This window comes from Dendrobates tinctorius, unplaced genomic scaffold (genome assembly GCF_039654945.1).
Source record: "Dendrobates tinctorius isolate UK_male_01 unplaced genomic scaffold, ASM3965494v1 ptg000044l, whole genome shotgun sequence".
Classification (NCBI taxonomy): Eukaryota; Metazoa; Chordata; class Amphibia; order Anura; family Dendrobatidae; genus Dendrobates; species Dendrobates tinctorius.
The window spans coordinates 19,925,196-19,947,048 of NW_027361712.1; the positions used below are offsets into that span (position 1 = coordinate 19,925,196).

The following is a 21,853-nucleotide window of genomic DNA, read 5'->3' on the forward strand; positions in this document are numbered from 1 at the left end:
TTACCTGCGCTCCACAATTTTCTTAAATTCTACTCTGGAGAGGACACCTCTGGACTGAGCTTGTATTCGGGTAATGATTCTAGAAAGTCTCTCATCTCGCATCTCTTCTAATTGACCTAGCAAACCAGCCTTGAAGAAGACCTGTAAAAATAATACATTTTAGGAAAATTGTTGACATTTCAAATATTAATGCTGACTTGTTTAAAGTGGAAATATAGGACTGGAGTATATGACTCCTTTTATTCCAGAAATGGCCTCTCACTTGTCAATGGGCTGTTTCTGATATTGCAGCTCAGCTCCATCGGTATGAATAGGGGTTTAGCTGTAATACCACACAAAACCTGTGAACAAGTGTGGTGCTGTTTGGAAAAAGACTGTCACATTTTTGGATTCTTGTACAACCTCTTTAGGGTGCCTGGTTTACCTTGGTATGCCCAAATTTATACTGAGTATGATCAATTTCTAGTGAGGCAAGGAGTTTCTCTGCGCCTTTCCTACTGTCTATAAACTGTCCTTCTGGAATAGCTGCAGGGTTCAGGATTCGGTATCTGGAAAAACAGAAAATATGTAAAGCCGGTGTGGTAAGAAATGTATTTTGTTATTAGGCAATGTTGTCATCCTCCTACCTTTGCCTAAAGTCCCCATATAGGATTCGGTTAGGGAACCCTTTCCGGCAGATCCGGATACCCTCCAGTACACCGTTACAGCGGAGCTGGTGCATCACCAAACGATTATCCATTACACCTAGAATAAATGAGAATATAGATTTTTTTAGAATGCCATCAGAATCATTAACACTAGAAAACCTGTAAAGATTTCTATATTTTATTTCTCAATTTTGCAAACTAGTTATAAAGATAAGTGATTTTTGGACAATTTTACTTGTTAGAAGGGTCCGCTGGCGAATAACCAATCACACAGTATCTTCATGTTAGGTCCACCAGATATCATTTGTTATCTATGGGAATATCTGCTAACAAATGTCCAATTTGTATGTAACGCCACCACAGGGGAATGCAAGCGTTACATGGTGACAATCAGGATGATTCAGTTGTGTATGTAATCCAGCACATCACAGGTCCTTAAGACTGAGAGCTGCTCTGCGTAACCGCGCTCTCCCGCTATTAACTCTAAGGGCCCCGTTACATTTAGCGATGCACCAGCGATCCCGACCACGATATGACCCGGCAGGATCGCTGGTGCATCGCTAAATGGTCGCTAGTGAGCTGCCAAACAGGCAGATCTCAGCAGTGATGCAGCGATGCAGCAGCAGTCGTTACTTACCTGTCACACACAGCGATGATGTCTTCTTCCGCCCCCGTCCATGCGTCGCTCATCGGCGCCAGCAGGAAGCTGCCGACGAGAAACGGCCCAGGACGTACTCGCGTGATCAGCGATAGCCAGCGGGGGAGCGGTCGGAGGTAAGTGTCACATGTAGCGATATCGCTAGCAATGACGCTGCTGCGTCACAAAATCGGTGACGCTTTAGCGATATTGCTAGCGATATCGCTATGTGTGAAGCCCCCTTAAATTTCCTAATAGGGTACATGAAAATGGGTTTTCTTTCTAGGTAATGCCTTTGATACAAATTCCTTTCATATGTGATTTATGACTGTTTGTTTTGCAACATGGACAAGCTAAATGAGACGATTGTGTGAAATAGCATGAACTTATTCTAAGCCGATTACCTGGGGATTTGGATTCGTTAGGAATAATGCAGCGAACAAAATGAGGGTGAGTGGAGCGAAGATTGGTCATCAGCTTGTTCAGATTCTCCTAGGGAGGACAGAATTAACAAACAGTGGGTTAGTGTATGTTATTAATAACAGGGAGAAGATCAGGAATTTGGTAACAAAGAAGCCATATTCTACTTGTAAATGTCAATCCCACGGTTTATAAAGCTGTGAAATTTAGAATCTACAGATGAAAATAACAATATATTCATTTCATTAAGTAGCACTTATTAACTACTTCCGGACTGCCCATAGACTATAATCCATATTCAAACACTATTCATGCCGAATGTATGTGCTATGTGCTATGATCCGTTCTGAACATATTCGGTAATTTCTACTCCCATTGACTCTAATGACGTTCGGCTGTGTTCGACGAATATTGCAAAAACAATATTAGAATCCGATCATATTCAGAACTGAATCCGAACAAATTCGCTCATCTCTAATCCTAAATTACATGGCAAGGCTCGATATTGACTTTTATGATTGCTACTTCCAGTAGGTGGCACTAGAGTTCTAGTCCTCTTCCTCTTTGATGAGGCAATTTGTATGTAAATTTAAAATAAATACATAACTAAATAAAAGAATGATGCCAATACAAATCACTGTTGCTAGCCCCAACCCCACTGAAAAAATCACAGTGTGTCTAACATATAAAAATAATTTTTACAGAACTGGAAATACATTTTAAAATGTATTTTAAAGGGAATCTGTCATCAATTTTTTTGCCTATCAGCTGCGGCCACCGGTATCAGGGGCTTATCTACAGCATTCTGTAATGCTGTAGATAAGCCCCCGATGTAACCTGAAAGATAAGAAAAATGAGTTAGATTATACTCACCCAGGGTCGGTCCGGGTCCGGTTCGGGTCCAGAGGGAGTCGCGGTCCGGTCCGGCGCCTCCCATCTTGCAGCGATGGCGTCCTCTTCATTCCTGGCCGTCGTGGCTCAGGCGCACTGCTCTGCCCTGTTGAGGGCAGATCAGATTACTGCAGTGCGCAGGTGCTGGAAGAAGTCCTGCGCCAGCGCACTGCAGGACTCTTCTCTGCCCTCAACAGGGCAGAGCAATGTGCCTGTGCCAGAGCCGCAACGGCCAGGAATGAAGAGAACGTCATCGCTGCAAGATGGGAGGCACCGAATCGCGACTCCCTCCGGAACTGAACTGGACCCGGAACGCCCCTGGGTGAGTATAATATAACTCATCTTTCTTCTCTTTCAGGTTACATCGAGGGCTTCTCTACAGCATTACAGAATGCTGTAGATAAGCCCCTGATGCCGGTGGCCGCAGCTGAAAACATTGATGACAGATTCCCTTCAATGGTCCTTTGTTATCATAAAAATATGAAAAACAGACACATATTTCCTTTATTTTCATACCAATATCCCTTGATATCAGCAAAAAAAGAAAAAAAAAAAGCAGTTGAAAATAATGTAAAAATTATAAAAATCAGGCTCTATATATTATGAAAATATAATGCAAAGATTCAAGCCCTCCTCACAACTGTTCATGAGAATACAGGTGGCAACCACTCTAAACATGGGGTGAATCAGAATTTGGGTTGTCGTTTTTTTTAGGGCCCAGCTGGAGAGGTTGAGAGACATTTTAAGGCTGGGATCACACTTGTGAGAAACATGGCCGAGTCTTGCATGTTAATACCCGGCATTGCCGCTGGCACTCAGAAGCGGCAGTGCCGGGTATTAACATGCGAGACTCGGCCGTGTTTCTCGCATGTGTGATCCTGGCCTAAAGGAGACTGACAAATTGATGACACCCTTCACCCCTATTGATCAGCTGATAAGTGTCTTGGCAGTGCCAGATGTAAGCAGTGCATGGAGCAGAACAGCACAGCTCTGTACGATGTTTAGTGGCTACTCCTGAGCACTGCACTAATGTCCTATTCAAGTGACGAGGAGATAAACTGCAGCACTTAGCAGCAGCCACTACACAATTACAGAGTTACACTATTCTGCTCCATGTTCTGCTTACGTCCGGTCGAAGCCTGAGCAGATATCAGATGATCAATGGTGGTGTCGGACCCTCCAATAATCTTTATTAGTGACCTTATTATATGGATAAATCATAAACATGTTAAGGGCACATGCACGTGACCAATTTATACTATTGCTTCTAGGGTAAAAAAACCCATCTGTACATGTGAATCCAACAACAGTATAATCTGCAGTATATCCTCTATGCCAGTGTCATGAGTCCCAAATTTTTAAAAGCTTAAAGAAACTGTCCTTTAAATTTGCATTTGATAAATCAAAAGTATGCATGAAAATAGCTAACTTTGTAATATATCTTATCAGAGAAATCTGCTTCTGGATCTCTTATTATTCATTCTCAAAATTCTCAATACCTGGGTAAAATCTGTATTCAGTGCAGACAAATTTCTTTTTTTGTATATACTCTTTATTTAGAAAATTTAAATAATATAACAGGAAAGGAAAATTCAATTTTCCAGAAATAGTGAAAGAAAGAAAACAATTGTAATAAACCACAATGATAACACTACAAGGCTGCGGATTTGTGAACCAAAAGGGTAGTAAGAAGAGTTTAAAAATACAAGGTGCAGTGGTGGGTAGAGTCAGAAAATCCTGCTTAAAATATAGAGGTTAACTAAACGATGATTTGGGAGAACAAGCTCAAATCAAGGAATGAACATTACAGAACAAGCTATATGTAAAGAAAAAAAAATGAATAACAAAAGAAATTTGTAGAGGGACAGAAATTAAGGATTACTGGTTGTGCTTATTTGGTGATCCTCTGAGGCGTTCAACCAGGTTATCCATGCGTTTAGAGTCTTTAAGTTTTTAGATCCTGAACGTCTAATTTTCTCGTATATACCGATTTGGTTGGATTCTTTTATCCATTCTTTGCAGGTAGGGGGTCTCTACATCTTTCCAGTGTCTTGCGATAGTTATTTTAGCTACGTTGAGCAGGTGAGGTATCAGTGAGCCTTTTTTAAAGTGTAAATTTGAAGGATCCAAATTGAATAGAATGAAATTTGACGTTAATGGGATGTCTACATTTAAGGTTTCCTTTATATGCTTTCTAACTCTCTCCCAGAAACTTTTAGTTTTTGTGAATTCCAGCCAAATGTGAGACGGAGAACCCTTCTCTCTGGTGCATCTCCAACAAAGAGGGAAGATTGAGCTATTTTATTCAATATGTCAGGTGTTTTATACCATCTTGATATAATTTTATAACTAAAGCCCCCGTTACACACTGCGATATCGCTAGCAATATCGCTGTAAAGTCACCGATTTTGTGACGTTGTAGCGATATTGCTAGCGATATCGCTGCATGTGATACTTACCTCCGATCAGCTCCCCCACTGGTTATCGCTGATTGCGCGAGAAGCTCCTGGACCATTCCTCGTCGGCCACTTCCTGCGGCGCTTCCTGTGGCGCCGACGAGCGGCGCGTGGACGAGGGCGGGAGGACGCAGGATCGCCGCGTCTGACAGGTAAGTAGCGATCTCCGTCCCCAGCGATGTCGCTGGTGAGATCTGCCTGTTTGGCAGCTCACTAGCGACCACCTAGCGATGCACCAGCGATCCTGACCGCGTCATATCGCTGGTCGGGATCGCTGGTGCATCGCTAGGTGTAACGGTACCCTAAGTTCTTGGAATTTCACTGAAGATGTTAGGAAGTGGATGTTTTTGAAGATTGCATGAATTTCTTCTGGGAGAAATTTTGTGTTTAGTTCTAATTCCCATTTTTTAATGAAATCTGGGATCTCCTTTGTTTGGGTTAGGTTCTTATTTATTTTGGCTATTATTTTTCCCTTTCCTTTTGTGTTCATAATTAGATTAAGAATTGGTGGATCAGGTGCTGAGGTAGAAATATCTGGGAGATAAAGATTTGTAACTTCCTGTAGAATTTGCATTACCTCATCTTTCAAGTGAAGGTTTTTAGTAAGTGAGCTGATCTTCTTGCTCATACATCTGTTTTTGTGCACCAATGAGTAAATCGGCATGTTTCTGAAGGGAATCGAGAGCCTGCTTATCCTCTTAAGAGATCTATATTTATTAGGGATCGAATGCAAGATAGGAGTGGCTTTGCATATACTTGGAATAAGATTCATTTTTTAATTTGTTTTGTGCCATAATCTGAGGGTAGTCATAGTGTACGGGTTCATGATATTATTGTATTTAAATCTATTAAATGGGGTGGGCCATAGGTAGTGTGCAAAACCATCATGAAGATCATTCAACTCAAGTAGAACCCAAAGTTTTGTGGGACAAGGGGATTGCAGCTCAACCACTCTTGATATGTGGGTTGATAATCTGTATCTTTCAAAATCAGGGAGACCTAAACCTCCTCTACTTCTCGATTTTACCAAGGTTTTATGGTTTATCCTATGGTTTTTATCTGCCCATATAAATTTTGAAATTATATTTTTGAGTTTTTGAAAAAATTGTTGAGGAATGTCTATTGGGAGGGTTTGGAGAAGGTATAGGACTTTGGGGAGAATTATTTTTATAAGGTTGACTCTGCCGAACCATGAAACCGGGACATCTCTCAAATTTGATAAGGTAGACTCGACCAAATGGAACAATGGTTTGAAGTTTAAATCGAAAAAGGCATGAAGGAGAGCAGCTAAGTTTGGTTCCCAATTATGCAATGGATGAGCATTCTTTAAATGGGGAGAGTGATGCTAAATTACTTCTGTTTTCAGGAGATAAAGAAATATGCATGATATTGGACTTGGTGAAGTTTATTTTGCAGTGCAGACAAATTTTTATATTACTGAGATAGGAGATGGCGGTTACTATTGTTAAGATTCTATACAAATAGCAGTGGGGAGGAGGAGGCAGGAGCTCTGCTTCTATATCCCACCCCTTACCTTCTCCCGTCTACATAGAGTCTTATCAGCACCAACTGCCATTTCGTATCTCAGTAATTTAAAAATCTGTCTTCACCGATCACAGATTTCCCCAGAGAAATGGGAATTTTAAAAATTAATGATGAGTCTTGGCAGAAAAAGAATCACATTTCCCTGATTAGATATGTTAAAAATGTTCTTTTTTTCATGTGCACTATTGATTTATGTAATAAAAGTTAAAATATCTGTCACTCTTTAATGTCGCTGGCTCTAACAGGTCACACTGCTGCATTCGGACGCAGACCCTGATGGAGGCAGCATTAGAATGAGAGATGTGATCGGTAAGATGAGTATTGTTTTTTGGCACTCATTTTCAAAGACATGTGTTCACTGAACATCATAGACAACCTCGTTAACTTTTATTTTGTTGTGGGTGTACAGTCACGTACCCTGTGCAGAGCTGATACTGTTTGGAATGAGGAACCCTTCTTCTTACTGCCTTTGCCCTTGGAAGTTTGTTCTGAGGAATGCATTGAAACAGAGGCATGTTAAAAAAAAATAAAAAAACAACAGGATTATTCACTTATGTATAGGGAGAATAGAAAAACTTACATGAATGGGAATGAGCTATCAGAATCAGACAGATTTTGCAATGTAATCTGAGAGCAGCATGATATAGGGGCTTGATAGCCTGATTCCAACAATTTGTCACATACTAAGCTGTGTGTTGTTGTTGTTAGGGTTGTTCTCTCCTCCTGTGCAGAGGGAGAATCCCGGCGCCTAACATTACCCCCTCTCCAAGCGCCCCCCCTGCAGGCTTTGCCACCTCGAAGGCCGCAATAAGCTGGGGCCCGAATGTGGTCAACCGACTCCCAGGTCTTATCCTCTGGCCCATGACTCTTCCAGTCCACCAAGTAAAATTTTTTGCCGCTTACCACCTTGGAACCGACAATGGCGTTCACCTCGAAATTGTCTGCCGACGTGCCCGACGTCCTGGCAGATGACTCAGAAAACCGGGACATGTGAACGAGTTTCAAGAGGGAAACATAGAAGGTGTCAGTGATATCCAGGCGCGTAGGAAGGGACAGGCAATACACCACAGGATTTACCTGCTCTAGGGCCTTGAAAGGACCTAGGTAGCAAACTTAGTGGACTCAACACGCAGCCTGATGTTACGGGAGAGAGAGCCACACTAAGTCGCCAGGAGTGAAGGTCGGAGCGTGGCGCCGATGCGCGTCGTCGGAGACCCTCATTCTCTCCTTAGAGACCCGGATGGCATCCTGAGTGCGGTCCCAGATGTCACGGGCCTCCACTGCCCAGTCTACCACCCTAGAGTTGGTAGACGACACAGGAATAGGCACAGGAACACGTGGATGCTGGCCGTAATTGAGGAGGAAAGGGGTCTGCCCTGTTGAATCGGCAACAGCGTTGTTAAGCGCAAACTCCGCCCACGGTAGTAAGGATGCCCAGTCATCCTGCCTGGCGGAGACAAAATGCTGCAGGTACGTGACCAGGAATACACAAAACCACGAATAAAAAAACACCAATGTCACAATACTACCAAGTAAGAAACAGGTATGCTCCCATTGCAATAATTTGAAGACAACAAAGTAAAGGAGCAATAAAACCTCTATTAAATAATATGAAATATAATATTTTATTAGTTCAATTTTAAAATATGCAAAAACTACATTATATGAACACAAAGAACTTTGTTCGAAGGACACAGACAATAAAGATCTGAGGCTACAGAAATGTGTATATAAGGACCGGATAATAAGACCAAAAGTTCATATCCAAGACATTAGGAATATAAATTTATGTATATATAACGCGCCTTACAATGCTTTACAATGCATTACAGCCCCCTGGGAAGTCCACGCAAAACGCGTGTTGGGGTTGCGATATCTGACGGCACAGTGGACTTATTGTGGTATGACCTTTTTACTTTTCTTCTTTATATCCTGGTTTAATCTACTGATCCCTGACATTTTTTGGCACCTGTTAGCTGGACATTATTTGCAGGATAGTATATATGAGAGTGCACTGGTTGCTATATGCAGTAGATATATATATATATATATATATATACACACACATAAATTTATATTCCCAATGGCTTGGATATGAACTTTTGGTCTTATTATCTGGTCCTTCTATAAACATTTCTGTAGCCTTCAGATTTTTATTGTCTGTGTCCTTCGAACAAAGTTCTTTGTGTCCATATAATGTAATTTTTACATATTTTAAAATTGAACTAATAAAATATTATATTTGATATTATTTAAGAGGTTTTATCCCGGGTAAGAGGGGATGAATCCACAGCCACAATTTTGACAGGGTCTTTTAACCTGACTGTCCCTATCTTATTACGAGTCACAACTTGGGCATCAATCAGATTAATGGAGGAACCACAGTCGACAAAGGCGGTGGTCATAACAGGACCGCCAGCAAGTTCCAATTCAACCTGGAGCACCATTTTTATACGAGAGAAAAAATGTACCTGGGAGTCTGGACAACCTCCTCGATTGTTGCCCAGACTCAGTCATTTCTCTGATGGTATCTCTGAAGAAGGGCAGGAGGGGCAATTCCTTTTCCAATGTCCAGAGGCTCCACAGTAAAAGCATAGTAGGTTGTCTTTACGGTGCCTTCTCTCTTTTTCCTTAACCGAGACTGACCCAACCTCCATGGGCTCAGATACAGGTGCAGTGTCACACAATTTGGGGTACAAGGGAGACTCTTGTTGCATCATTCCTCTAGCACGGAGTCTCCAGTCCATACGGACCGCCTGCATCATGGCGTCCTCCAGGGTATCAGGAGGCGAATGTAATGCCGGAGCGTCCTGCAGACGGTCAGACAGGCCCCTGCGAAACAACCCTCTCAGGGCGGCGTAGTTCCAGGATACTTCGGACGTCCAATGTCTAAATTCTGAGCAGAACCATTCAGCAGAGTGCCTCCCCTGTGTCACACTCATCACCATATCCTCTGCCAGACGCACTCTATCAAGCTCATCATAAATGTGCCCCAGAGCCTCAAAGAACAAATTCACAGACATAGGTTCAGGAGCAGAGGAAGAGAGAGAGAGAAAGCCCATGCCTGTGGAACCCCCCGAAGTAGGGAAATAATGACCCCCACCCTCTGGAACTCATCCCCGTAGGAGTGGGGCCTTAGAGAAAAAAAAGCTTGCATCCTTCTCTGAAAGACCTGAACTCCTTTTTATCCCCTGAGAAAGGGTCTGTCAATTTGACCGGAGATTCGAGAGACGCTAATGACACATCTCTACCCCCAGAACTAGAAGCCCCTGCATCGACAGCCCCCTGCACAGTAACCACCAACTGTTCCTGGGTATGGGCCATCGTGCGCTGTTCCACATTGAGTTTATGGAACATTTGGGTCAGGTGCTTGACCTGATCAGCCAAAGCTTGTATGGGATCCATGAGGATAACACACTTTTTTTTTTTTTCCCCCTTCAGAGAAAAAAAAAAAAGAACTGAAACAGTCAGCTATAATGTCAGGAACACCGCACTACACTCGCTCACTGAGCCAGTACGCATGTCCTGAGTACAAAAAAAGTGCTCAAAGATACCTGTGGAGCAGGGCAGCAGCGGTGACAATGCGTGCTTCAAACTATCAGGACCTGAAGCATGTGACTGTTGGGGGCATGGCCTCAGCTCCACAGAGCTAGGAGCTCCAGGGAAACTCCTAGAAAGGTAACTACGGGACAAGTTACCTAGGGGCATAGACAGGGGCGGAAACCAGATCAAGCTGGGGTCAATGCACGAGATAGCAGGACAGAACCAAAGGGTTAGACAGAGTGGATAGTCAGGACGTAGCAATAGATCAGAAAACCAGAACGGGCAATAGACGGTACAATAGGGGCAAACGGTAGTGGAGTAACAATAGCCAAGCCAGGAGGTCAGAACCAGAGAAGACAATAGTACCTAAAACATGAGACGGAGTTCAGAGTGAGGGGACAGGCCGAGTCATAGACGGGAATCAAACAAGCAATGCAGTACATGCACACCAGGGGGATCGGTCAGACACACAGCCAGAATAACAGTATACCTGACAGAGAATGCTAGTCTGGAGTGAGTATAAATACCCCTCCCAGATCCAAAGAGAGGCCGGCAAAAGTTAACTCTGTGAGAACAGGACATTAACCATGTCCTAACCATGACAAGTCCATTCCGACCATCTCCCAGGGCCTATCCGCCACCGGCAGAGGATATAACAAGCCCGCAGGCCTCTGCCAGGAAGGACGATTTTTGACGCTGGAGACACGTGCCTGAATGTAGTCCCTAACGTCATGCGCCATAAGCGGCCACCAATACGACCTCACCAGGAGATCAAATGTCCTCTTGATGTACAGCCACCCTAGCTGAATGGGCCCAAGAAAGACCCTCTGGCCGCATATTAGGTGGTACTAGAGTTTTGCCTGGAGACACCGACTCAAGCAAAACTGGAGCTACGGTTCTCAAACTCTCCGATGGGCCAATAAGCCGAGGCTCGTCTCCCTCCTCCGAAGAGACAACGGAATGGGAGAGAGTGTCGGCACGCAAGTTCTTTTCCCCGGAGAGAAAATGGAGGGTGAAATTAAACTGGGAGAATAGAGACAATCTGGCCTGGCGAGAGTGGATAACAGTTCCTGGAAGATTTCATTCGCAAAGTCTTGGAAGACGGCCAGGGCGTTACAAAGCCCGAACGGCATCACCAGATATTCATAGTGACCGTCCAAAGTGTTAAATGTCGTCTTCCATTCGTCCCCCTCACAAATGCGTATCAGGTTATATGCGCCCTGCAGATCTAGTTTAGTAAATACCCTCGCTCCCCGAAGCCTATCGAAGAGTTCCGAGATGAGGGGTAGAAGATATTTGTTTTTTACAGTGATGGCATTGAGACCCCGATAGTCTATACACGGACGTAGTTCCCCATTCTTCTTCTGAACGAAGAAGAACCCAGCCTGCAGGCGACACAGACTTCCTAATAAACCCCATCGCCAGATTCTCTTTAATATACAGAGACATAGCCTTCGTTTCCAGGAGTGAAAGGGGATAGACATGTCCCTGGGGAGGTTCCGTCCCAGGCAAGAGGTCTATAGGACGGTCATAGGGGCGATGAGGCTGCAGGGTCTCTACTGCCTTCTTGGAGAACACATCCGTGTACGGCCAATACTGTTTGGGTAGGGTGGTTAGATCTGCGGGGATCTCAGATGACCCAACCTGAACATGGGCCTTGTGACACTGTCGCTGGCATGCCCTACTCCACCCCTGGATACTCCCCGTAGCCCAGTCAATATAGGGTGAATGGTGACGCAACCAGGGCATACCTAACAACACCTCATCAATACCCTCGGGAATCACTAACAGTGATATTAACTCCTGATGACTTGGAGGAAACTCGAGGGAAAGAGGAATAGTTTGATGGGTGATTTGATAAGGTAGCGCTGAACCATTCACCATTCAGATGGTAACGGGCTTAGAGAGCATCACTAGGGGTATTGCGTTCCGTAGGACGAAAGAGGATGACATAAAATTAACCCTCAGCCCCGGAATCCACGCAAGCCTCTGCGATGTGAGAGGTCGCCCCGTAGCACAGCATCACTTGGAATGTGATTTTGGGAGACATGCCAGATAACTCAGAAACGCCCACTCTAATGGACACTAGAGACGCTTTCTCTGACGCCTGGCATGGCAGTTGGCTACCGGACCAGTCTGCCCAATGTCAGAAGGAGATGGTGTAGCATGAACAGACTGGACTTGAGCCTCCGTAAGCCGATCCCTCTGAAATTTAGTCAGTTCGTTGGACTGACTAGGAGACCCCAAAGGATTGGTGAAACTTGGTGCCAACCTAATCCTTTGCCTACACTGGGCTCGTTCCAACCTTCGTTCAGCAAACCAAAGGTCGATACGAGTGGATATGGTGATCAACTCCTCCCGTGTAGTGGAAATCTCCTTTGTGGCCAAAGCATCCTTGACATGACCAGCAAGGCCTCTCCAAAAAATCGGAATCAGGACCTTGTTTGACCATTCAAGTTCGGACGCTATGGTCCGAAACCTTATGGCAAACTGGCTGGTTGGTATGGAGCCCTGCGGAAGAGTCAGAAGTTGGAGTGCGGCATCATGGGTGACCTGAGGTCCTAGGAAGACCTGTTTCAGAATGCACTAAAAGCGTACGGTGTTCCAAACTACCAGGTCCTTACTTTCCCACAATGGCGTAGCCCACTCCGATGCCCTGTCCGTTAAAAGGGATATCACAAATCCTACCTTGGCCCGCTCGGACAAGAGCTCAATATCTCTAAATGAATCGAGCACTGGTTCATGAATCCTCTGCAAGCCTTGCTATCCCCAGAGAACTTATCGGGGAGTAGGAGATTTGATAGAAATGGGACAGGAGGCACAGCTAGAACCCTGGTGGCGACTTTACCGGCCACCTGCGTCGCTACCGCGGAAGAATCCACAGCTGAAGCTGCTCGCTCTAAAGTAGACAGCCTGCTCTCCAGCTGCTGGACACTCTGTGGAAGCTGAGGTATGTCCGCCATTGCTAGCCAGTCCCTGGCGCTAGTATAATGTTAGGGTTGGTGGAACGCACAAAATAAAATATAATAGTAAGGTGCGTTCGCAACCCGGGGTCCACCGTGCAGAGATGGAACCTGCTGCTAGGCAATGGCGGACACAAGATGGTGGTGAGCACCGAGGAAACGTGGATTAAATGTCACCCAGTGTGAACATCAGCGAACTCTGTTGAACCACAGAGCCACAGCAAACACTGCAATAGAATGCTGTTCCTTCTTAAACGTCACAGGGCTCAGCAGATATGGCGCTAGTGAGGTCCCTAAGTCTCAGCCCCTGGAACGCTGGGGTGAGAGTCTGACCGGACCCACAATGCGCATGGAGTCGCGCAAGTGACGCCGCTACTTGGTGCTGGCTCTATCTCCAATCCCCCCTGAGCACAAGCACAGCCAAGGGTAGGGGATATTTATGAGCATTCACCAGAGACAATCATACATGCATACAAATCACATCTCATGGTCTATACTAGTGCACGGCCGTGCGGCCATGAGATACCTTTATAGGTTCCAGTCTTCCGGGACCTTGATAGCAAACCAATCCAAACTCGCTTGAGGACCTGAGCAGCTGACTGCCAACCACCAATGAGTAATCGTCTCATGGGCATGCTCAGAAAAGGAAATCATGGACTTAGTCCCAGGAACGTCTGCTGCCTGCTGTTTGCTGTTGATTGATTGCTGCTGCCTCTCCTGGTTCAGCTATAACAATCGCACAGCACGGGTCTGAGCAAGATGCTGATCGACATCTCTGCTGAGCAGGATCCGCTGTGGCCGAGACCGAATGGGAGACCACAGGAGAAGACATGGCTTGAGATTCCTCCTGTGCAAAGGGAGAATCCCAGCGCCTAACAGTTGTTTCAATAAATTCAGTGTTTTATCAGCAGGAGATTATCACTAGAGGACTAGTTGTCCCGTGCCTCTTAGTCAACTGCACTGTAACCACACCTCATCACTAAGTAGCAGCTTTCTGTCAATTTACAGTGCACATGGAAAGCTGCCAATCAGTAACATGTTTGGGGTTATGCAGGGCTCAGTATTTGAGCTCTGCTAAATCTGCAGCAGAGAAAACAGTGATTGTATCAAAATGACAGCAAACAGACCGGCAAGTGACATATAGCTTGAGTTAGTGACTCTGCCCCAACATAATGCTGCTCTAAGATTATATAGTAAAAATCTGGTGACAGATATCCTTTCAGTAATTTACTAACTGCACTATACATTGAGAATTATTTACTATATTTAAGACTAGAATTACATGTGTAGTTTTTAAAGAGAACTTGTCATGAGAAGAAACGCTATTAACATACAGATATGACCATTTATATCACTTAGACCCCCCCCCTGTCGGGAGGAAATGAACTTCCGGTAGCCTTTGTTTTTCAGTCACAGGTGTGGCACCGGCGTTGTTTCAGTTACCACTCTGAGTATGCAGTGGCTTTAACCATGCCGCCGGCACTGACTGACAGTAGCTCAGCATTAGGGCTGGCTGTCAGTCAGTGACAGGTGTGCGGTTACAGCCACCGCTCTCTATACACAGTGAATGACCCTGCAGTGACGCCGCTCCTATAACTAAGACCTGAGCGCCACCAGAAGGAATAGAGTTCATTTCTTTCCAGTATCAGGGAGGTCTAAGCGCAGGCGCCAGGCAGAGTGCAATTAACCTGCAAATTAAACCCATTTCTGCAGTTTAATAGTGTTTTTCAGGTGACAGGTTCCCATTAATGCAGTGTTTCGATCACAAACACAAAAGTGGATACAAAGGGATGAAATATCAATCTATTCTTTAATGTCTTGAGCCACTCTTATGTTCAGCCCCAAAAACCTTCTCAAAAACTGTTACTAAAGCTGTGTGAAGCCAGGCTTACCGTAGGGTCTAATCTATATATATAATTACCTTAAATTGTCTGTCATCCACTTCCGTCTGGATGTCCCCGAATCCCACAATCCACCGCGCCGACTGGAAGTAAGCCGACCGCCATATTGAAATACCCCAGTGATGGGTATTCCAATATGGCACCCGCTGGTGGTACCAGGACCACCAGTGGGACACCGCCGGGACCCCCCCACTGCCACCGGGACCCCCTAATGTGGAGAGGGCTGAGGGTTATCTATTGGCTATAATCTATGCAAACAATCTATTTAGGTTCACCACAAATTAGATATTTCCTAAAGTGTTGATCTTCTCTGAGCAACTCTTTCTCTAGAGGGAGGCATTGCATAGCGTATACCCAAAGGCGCTGTGCTCAACTTTTTCCAGCAGTCCCATAGATAATGAATAGAGTTGAGACCAAGGATGGGCACAACCACCCTAATCAGGAATTGGTTCTACAGAGCCCGTTTTTGGGGCTCCAGAGCCAGTTCCCTGGATCGCTGGGGTCCCTACAGGTATGACATAACTTAATGACCTTTTAAAATCTACTTAGATGAATATTTCAATTTGTAATAATGCTATTTGGTCTGAGTAAGTAATATAATGTGGACATCCTAAACCTGCGTTAGTATTATATGTAGGTACGCATATATGTATATGTGCTGACAGAAAAGCAGGCGCAACTTTAATAGTACAATACAATAATGCAGCATTTCTCCTATCTGTACCTGATTCGGCACTAGCATAGTTGGCAAATAGAAGAGCCAGCAGCTTGAGGGATGACTTCTGGTACAGCCCCACCACAGTCTCATTCAATGGGTCTTTGTTCTTCTCCAGCCAGCCCGTAATGTTATAGTCCACAGTACCAGCATAGTGGACCAGAGCAAAGTGAGCCTCAGGCTTCCCTTTGATGTTCCTTGGTTTCTGGAAGTTGTTGGACTTGCCAAGGTGATTGTCATATAGTTTTGCTTTAAAGGTCATGTCAGTGGCTTTGGGAAACATGCACTCCTCTTCAAGGATGGACATGATACCCATAGGCTGTGGAGAACCACCAAATAAAACCCGATAAGTAAGACATAAAACAAAGAAAGTACAAACTTACGGTAATTATTTTATGTTTCCTCTGTAATATTACTTATACTGCATGCCTCCTAGAAAATACATAGAGGTCTGTGAAATATATAATGGGCAGTGAACCTCTTAATTTATAGGCAATAGTAAAGTAATAATTAGAAAATAAAGATATAATAAATGACCTCTAGTCAAAGGATACAATTAAAAATGGCACTCATTATATATCGCAGTGTGATACAGGACTAATATATGGCTCAATGGTTACAATGCTCTCACCTTCTCTATGAGATCAATACAGGCCTGCAGGTCCATGCCAAAGTCTATAAACTCCCATTCTATCCCCTCCTTTTTGTACTCCTCCTGCTCCAGCACGAACATGTGGTGGTTGAAGAACTGCTGTAGCTTCTCATTAGTGAAGTTAATGCAGAGCTGCTCAAAGCTGTTAAACTAGACAGAAACATATAAAAAATAATATAATAAAAAATAAGATCCATAGTAAAATCATGGAAATCAATATATTTCACTAAATAAATTAAATGAATTGTCTTCATCTTGCGCTAGCTCGGCAATTTTTGGAATCCCCATAAAAATGAATAGAGAGATATGTGCATGCAGACACCTTTCCTCTGACAGCGGTACGTGATGGGCCCCAATCTGGACCCACTGGTGTAACCCACCGCTATCATTTGTTTATGGCATATCTTGTGGTGCAAGATAACTAACAACCCTGCTGGCATCACTGCATGGCCTCCCATCCCCTACACACCATCTTACTCACTGCTCCAGGCCTTGCTGTGACTTCTGTCTGCTGCCAGCTCCATGCGCTGTGCCTCTTGTCTCCTGTCTGCTCTCTGCATGTTTCCTGGCTGTGTGCATTGGGGGGCGGCGCCAGAACTCTCTGGTTCTTATGGAGTCAGAGTGCACCTGTCTAATGTGTCCCTGACTAATTACCAAGAGCCCGCTAGGATTTAGGGCAGCTCCACCCTGTGGATCTCACTTGTGCAATGTTAGTGCAATGTTGCTGCTGAGTAAGCCAGGCCCTGTCCTATGTCTCGCCTTCTCTGGAGGCTTCATTCCTAATCTCTGTGTCTCTATACCTTGCTTAGTACTTCTCTGTCAGCCCTCCAGGAGGCAGAATATCTTGGTCCCTGTGCTATTACTCCTTGCCTTGTCTTATCCTGGTCTCTGTGTCTTTGTTCTAGCCTTGTCTTGTACATGTCCTCCCTGCCCACCAGTAGGCAGTATATCCTGGCCCCTGTTGTCCTACCTCTGTCTGTCAGTCTCCATGTCTGTGGTTCCTTTCCCTGCTGTGTCCTCTGTCTGCTTGTGCTCCGTACTCTAGCGGTTCTGCTTCTGCTGCTGCAGAACTTCTTGCTGCTCTCTAGCTCTTCTCCACAGCCTTGCGGTTCCCCTCCAAAGTGTGAACAGGTCCAAACCTGTTTCTTCATACTCCACTCCTTCCTGCCTGTATCCGTACCTGCACCTCCAGTGTGAACAGGTCCAAACCTGTGCCGTCATACTCCACTCCTTTCTGCCTGTCCCAGTACCTGCACCTGCTGTGTGAACAGGTCTCTACCTGTCCCTTTGTACACCGTTCCTTCCTGCGTGTACCAGTACCTGCACCAGCTGTGTGAACAGGTCTCTACCTGTTCCTTCATATATCACTCCTGCCTGCCCTGTGTCCCAGCAGTACCTGCCTGCCCTGTGTCTCAGCTGTGACAGCCTGCCCTGTGTCTCAGCTGTGACAGCCTGCCCTGTGTCTCAGTTGTGCCAGCCTGCCCTGTGTCTCAGCTGTGACAGCCTGCCCTGTGTCTCAGCCGTGCATGCCAGCCCTGTGTCTCAGCCATGCCCGCCTGCCAGTGACTCAGCCATGCCCGCCTTCCAGTGTCTCAGCTGTGCCCGCCTGCCAGTGTCTCTGCCGTGCCCACCTGACAGTGTCTCTTCCGTGTCTGTCTACTACTCATGCCTGTCGCCCATACCGTCTCCCCAAGTGGGAACAACAGCCAAAGCAAGACACCACCCTGGAGTGGCACGTGGCATCTGCCTGCCGCACAAGCCTGACCTCACCATCAGAGGCTCCAGTGAAAACCAAGGCAGCTGTCTTAGTTACGCCACTTCCAGGGTAGTCTGGTTTGTGGCACAGTGGGGCCACAACCCCCTGGCTCACGCCCACAAGTCAGGGCGTGAGCGTGACAATAACCTTTTCATTTATATTGCTGTATACATTAAATAACCCTTTAATTCATACTCCTAGCTTCCAAGTCTAGTATAGTGTCTCGCATGGCAGATATGCCTTTCTCAGTGACCTAAGCGTATCACATATTAAAAGATGGAAAATAAAGGGCAGCATGATGGGTCAATGGTTAGTACTATAGTCTTATAGCAGCAGGGTGTTGGGTGGCTCAGTGGTTATTACTGTAGTCTTATACCACTAGGGTGTTGGGTGGCTCAATAGTTAGTACTGTAGTCTTATAGCACCAGGGTGTTGGGTGACTCAATGGTTAGTACTGTAGTCCTATAGCACCAGGGTGCTGGATGGCTTTACGGTTAGTACTGTAGTTTTATAGCACCAAGGTGTTGGGTGACTTAATGGGTAGTACTGTAGTCTTATAGCACCAGGATGTTGGGCGGTTCAATGGGTAGTACTGTAGTCTTGTAGCACCAGTGTGTTGGATGGCTCAACGGTTAGTACTGTAGTTTTATAGCACTAGGGTGTTGGGTTCTAATACCACCAAGGACAACATCTACTAGGATTTTTCATGTGAGTTTTCTCATACTCTTCAAAATCATTCTGATAGGGAATTTAGAATGTAAGCCTAAATGGAGACAGTGATAATGACGTCTGTAAAGTGCTCCATAAGCAAACATAATAAATAGAAGACGTACTGCAGAGACAAATACTAGGGAAAAAAGTGGAAGCAACAGGTTCAAATTATAGGGATGATGAATTCATATAGTTTAAAGAATTTTCCTTAATTCTAAAATTTCAGGAGTTTACTTACATCGAAGATCTCAAACCCAGCAATGTCCAGCACACCAATGAAGTATTGTCGGGGCTGCTTGGTCTCCAATGTAGTGTTAATTTTCACCACCATCCACAAGAACATCTTCTCGTACACTGACTTGGCCAGCGCACCAATGGCATAATATACCTAGAAGACATTCAAGGTGAGCTTACAGAAATACTATACAAATATTAATAACACTGTAACGCTTTAGTATAATATAGTTATCCCACACTAAAATATTGAGAACAAATACATATGTAACTGACCTGTTGGACATTTTGTCCTTTGGTGACATATTCATTCCCCACCTTAACCCTAGGGTGGCACAAGCCCTTCAAGAGGTCAGCAGAGTTCAGGCCCATTAGATAGGCAGCCTTATCAGCCTCTGGAAATACACAGTTTATATAGTAGAAAATGTTTAATATGCTCAATGCTAATCCTGCAGATCACAGTTGCTGACTTCCTGGGGAGCATTGAGAAGTAGAAAGGTGCCATTTTGTTAACATTGTTACAGTACATGGGAACTGAATGGCAATTTGGTTAGATTTAGATTAGTCAACAATAACAGAAATTGTATGGAGGTGAACACTCATATGAACAATCTTCTGTCCACCATTACTGATGATAACAGCTTCATGTAAATGATACCTCCATGTAATTGGAAGGCGATAAGCACTGATCAACTTGCCATGGTGATGATCTTCTCTCATTACCAGCAGGTTATCTTCTAGTGTAAAGTGAAGTTGAGGTTCATAAATTTTGTGGATTTAAATTCTAAATCAAGACCCAATAATGATGCTTTTTCAAATCCAAGCCAAACTTAGAAGAAAACTAGCAATCATGTATAGTACTGTACATGGAGCTAAGGGTTAGCATATCACTTTATGAAATAAAACACATGAAAGGAAGAGTACTTTGAGGCTGTGTGCCCATGTAAGAGTTTTTTTCACGTTTTTTAAGTGTTTTTGCCTGCAAAAACGCTTCAAAAACGCATACAAGAAGCATCCCATTTAATGAATTCCGCAATTTTTGTGCACATGATGCGTTTTTTTCCCCGAAAAAAACGCATCGCGGAAAAAAACGCAGCATGTTCATTAATTTTGCAGAAAAAAACGCATTTTCAAGTATATTCTATTAGCAGGAGGATGCTCCTGTAAAAAACGCTTAAAAAATGAAAAACAAAACCGTGCAAAAAACACATAAAAAAAGCGCGTTTTTCCAGGGAAGGAGTCCGTTTTTTTCTGCATACATGGGAACATAGCCTAAGAGTATCACCAGATTGGGGCTGACTTTTTATTTAAGAAAATAGACTGAGGATTTTACTAAGTTTAAATTATTGTCAAAAATGTCCAGAAATGTGTCAAACAAAAAGTTGAGTCCGAACTTCTGGGTTGTGGGATACCAACTTGCAGAGTAGGATCTCATAACCCTCCATGGCCCCTCTCACTGAGAAAGCGCAAAATCTTGCATGTTACGGGTTGCTGACACTGTCTTATATTCTCATGTGAGAGAATCGGGACACAAATGAATCTGTCAGAGTTTGAGCCGAGTCATATCTGAGTGAGATTCGATTATCTCACATGAGAGAATTGCAGCCAAGGCAAAGAGAAGATGGAGAACTTAATTGCTCCATCTTCTCCATTGTCTCTGTGTGCACAGTGCAGTCCGTTTTTTTACACTCACCGATAGACTTGTATGGGTGAGCGTGATCTGAATATCGGAGCCACTCGCAGAATGCTACTTTTGTTTTCTCATGCCAAATCGACATCAGAAAATAATCACAGCTCAGCACTGCCCCATAGTAAAACATTGTGCCAAGTGCTTTCCAAAAACATCAGATAAAACATCGGTTAGCACTAAGCTGTGTGAGCGAACCCTTATCCTGAGGCTTTGCAGTTTGATCTAAACCAGCACGGTCACATCATTTACTAAGCAGCTACCAATCAATGATATTAGAGCGGTTACCGATTAATAATCAATTAGTAAAAGATGCGACAGAGTTGATTTAGTTGAAAAAGTGTGATGTCACGATAACATGTAGAATCTCTTGCTTGCACAGAGAAGAGGACATCACTGCTCGCAGTAACTCATTCTGCCATGGTTTTCAGCCTGCATGGTCGCATTTTGGATTACGACGTGGAACAGTTCGTCAGACAGGTGAGCGATATGGTTTTTTTTTATTTTTGTTTTTTACAGGATAACAGGACTTCAATGAAATGGGCATTAGGGGAGTATTTTTGTTGTTTATTATTTTATATATTATTATATATATTATTTTATATATTTTATATATTTTAAACAGAGTCAGCATGGGTTTGTAACTAATAAGTCATGTCAGACTAACTTAATTTCCTTCTATGACGGAATCACTGATTGGGTGGATCAAGGAAATGCTGTAGATATAGTATATCTTGACTTCAGCAAAGCATTTGACAAAGTATCTCATACAATCCTTATTGAAAAATGACTAAGTATGGAATGGACAAGGCAACTGTTAGGTGGATTCATAACTGGCTTAGTGATCGGACCCAAAGAGTGGTCGTAAATGGCTGCACATCCAGTTGGAAGAATGTCTCAAGTAGGGTACCACAGGGCTCTGTCCTGGGCCCTGTATTGTTCAACATCTTTATCAACGATTTAGATGAAGGAATTGAGGGTAAACTGATTAAATTTGCTGATGACACAAAGCTAGGAGGGATAGCTAATACTAGAGAAGAGAGAGAGGATTCAAAAAGATATAAATAAACTGGAGAAGTGGGCAGCAACTAACAG

At 44.2% G+C, this 21,853-nt stretch overlaps 1 protein-coding gene across 1 annotated transcript in view; it reads right to left on the bottom strand.

Annotated features, from left to right (window-relative positions):
• The window catches only part of LOC141089107 (myosin-7), a 62,392-nt gene that overhangs the window by 18,853 nt on the left and 21,686 nt on the right, over nucleotides 1-21,853 (bottom strand). The window contains exons 11-19 of the mRNA XM_073575399.1: nucleotides 19,348-19,466; nucleotides 19,076-19,225; nucleotides 16,350-16,520; nucleotides 15,728-16,037; nucleotides 7,014-7,084; nucleotides 1,689-1,776; nucleotides 627-744; nucleotides 425-548; nucleotides 5-141 (exon numbers count right to left, since the gene is read on the bottom strand). Of these exons, the coding sequence (XP_073431500.1) occupies nucleotides 5-141; nucleotides 425-548; nucleotides 627-744; nucleotides 1,689-1,776; nucleotides 7,014-7,084; nucleotides 15,728-16,037; nucleotides 16,350-16,520; nucleotides 19,076-19,225; nucleotides 19,348-19,466 (1,288 nt within the window). The remainder of the gene's footprint in view (nucleotides 1-4; nucleotides 142-424; nucleotides 549-626; nucleotides 745-1,688; nucleotides 1,777-7,013; nucleotides 7,085-15,727; nucleotides 16,038-16,349; nucleotides 16,521-19,075; nucleotides 19,226-19,347; nucleotides 19,467-21,853) is intronic.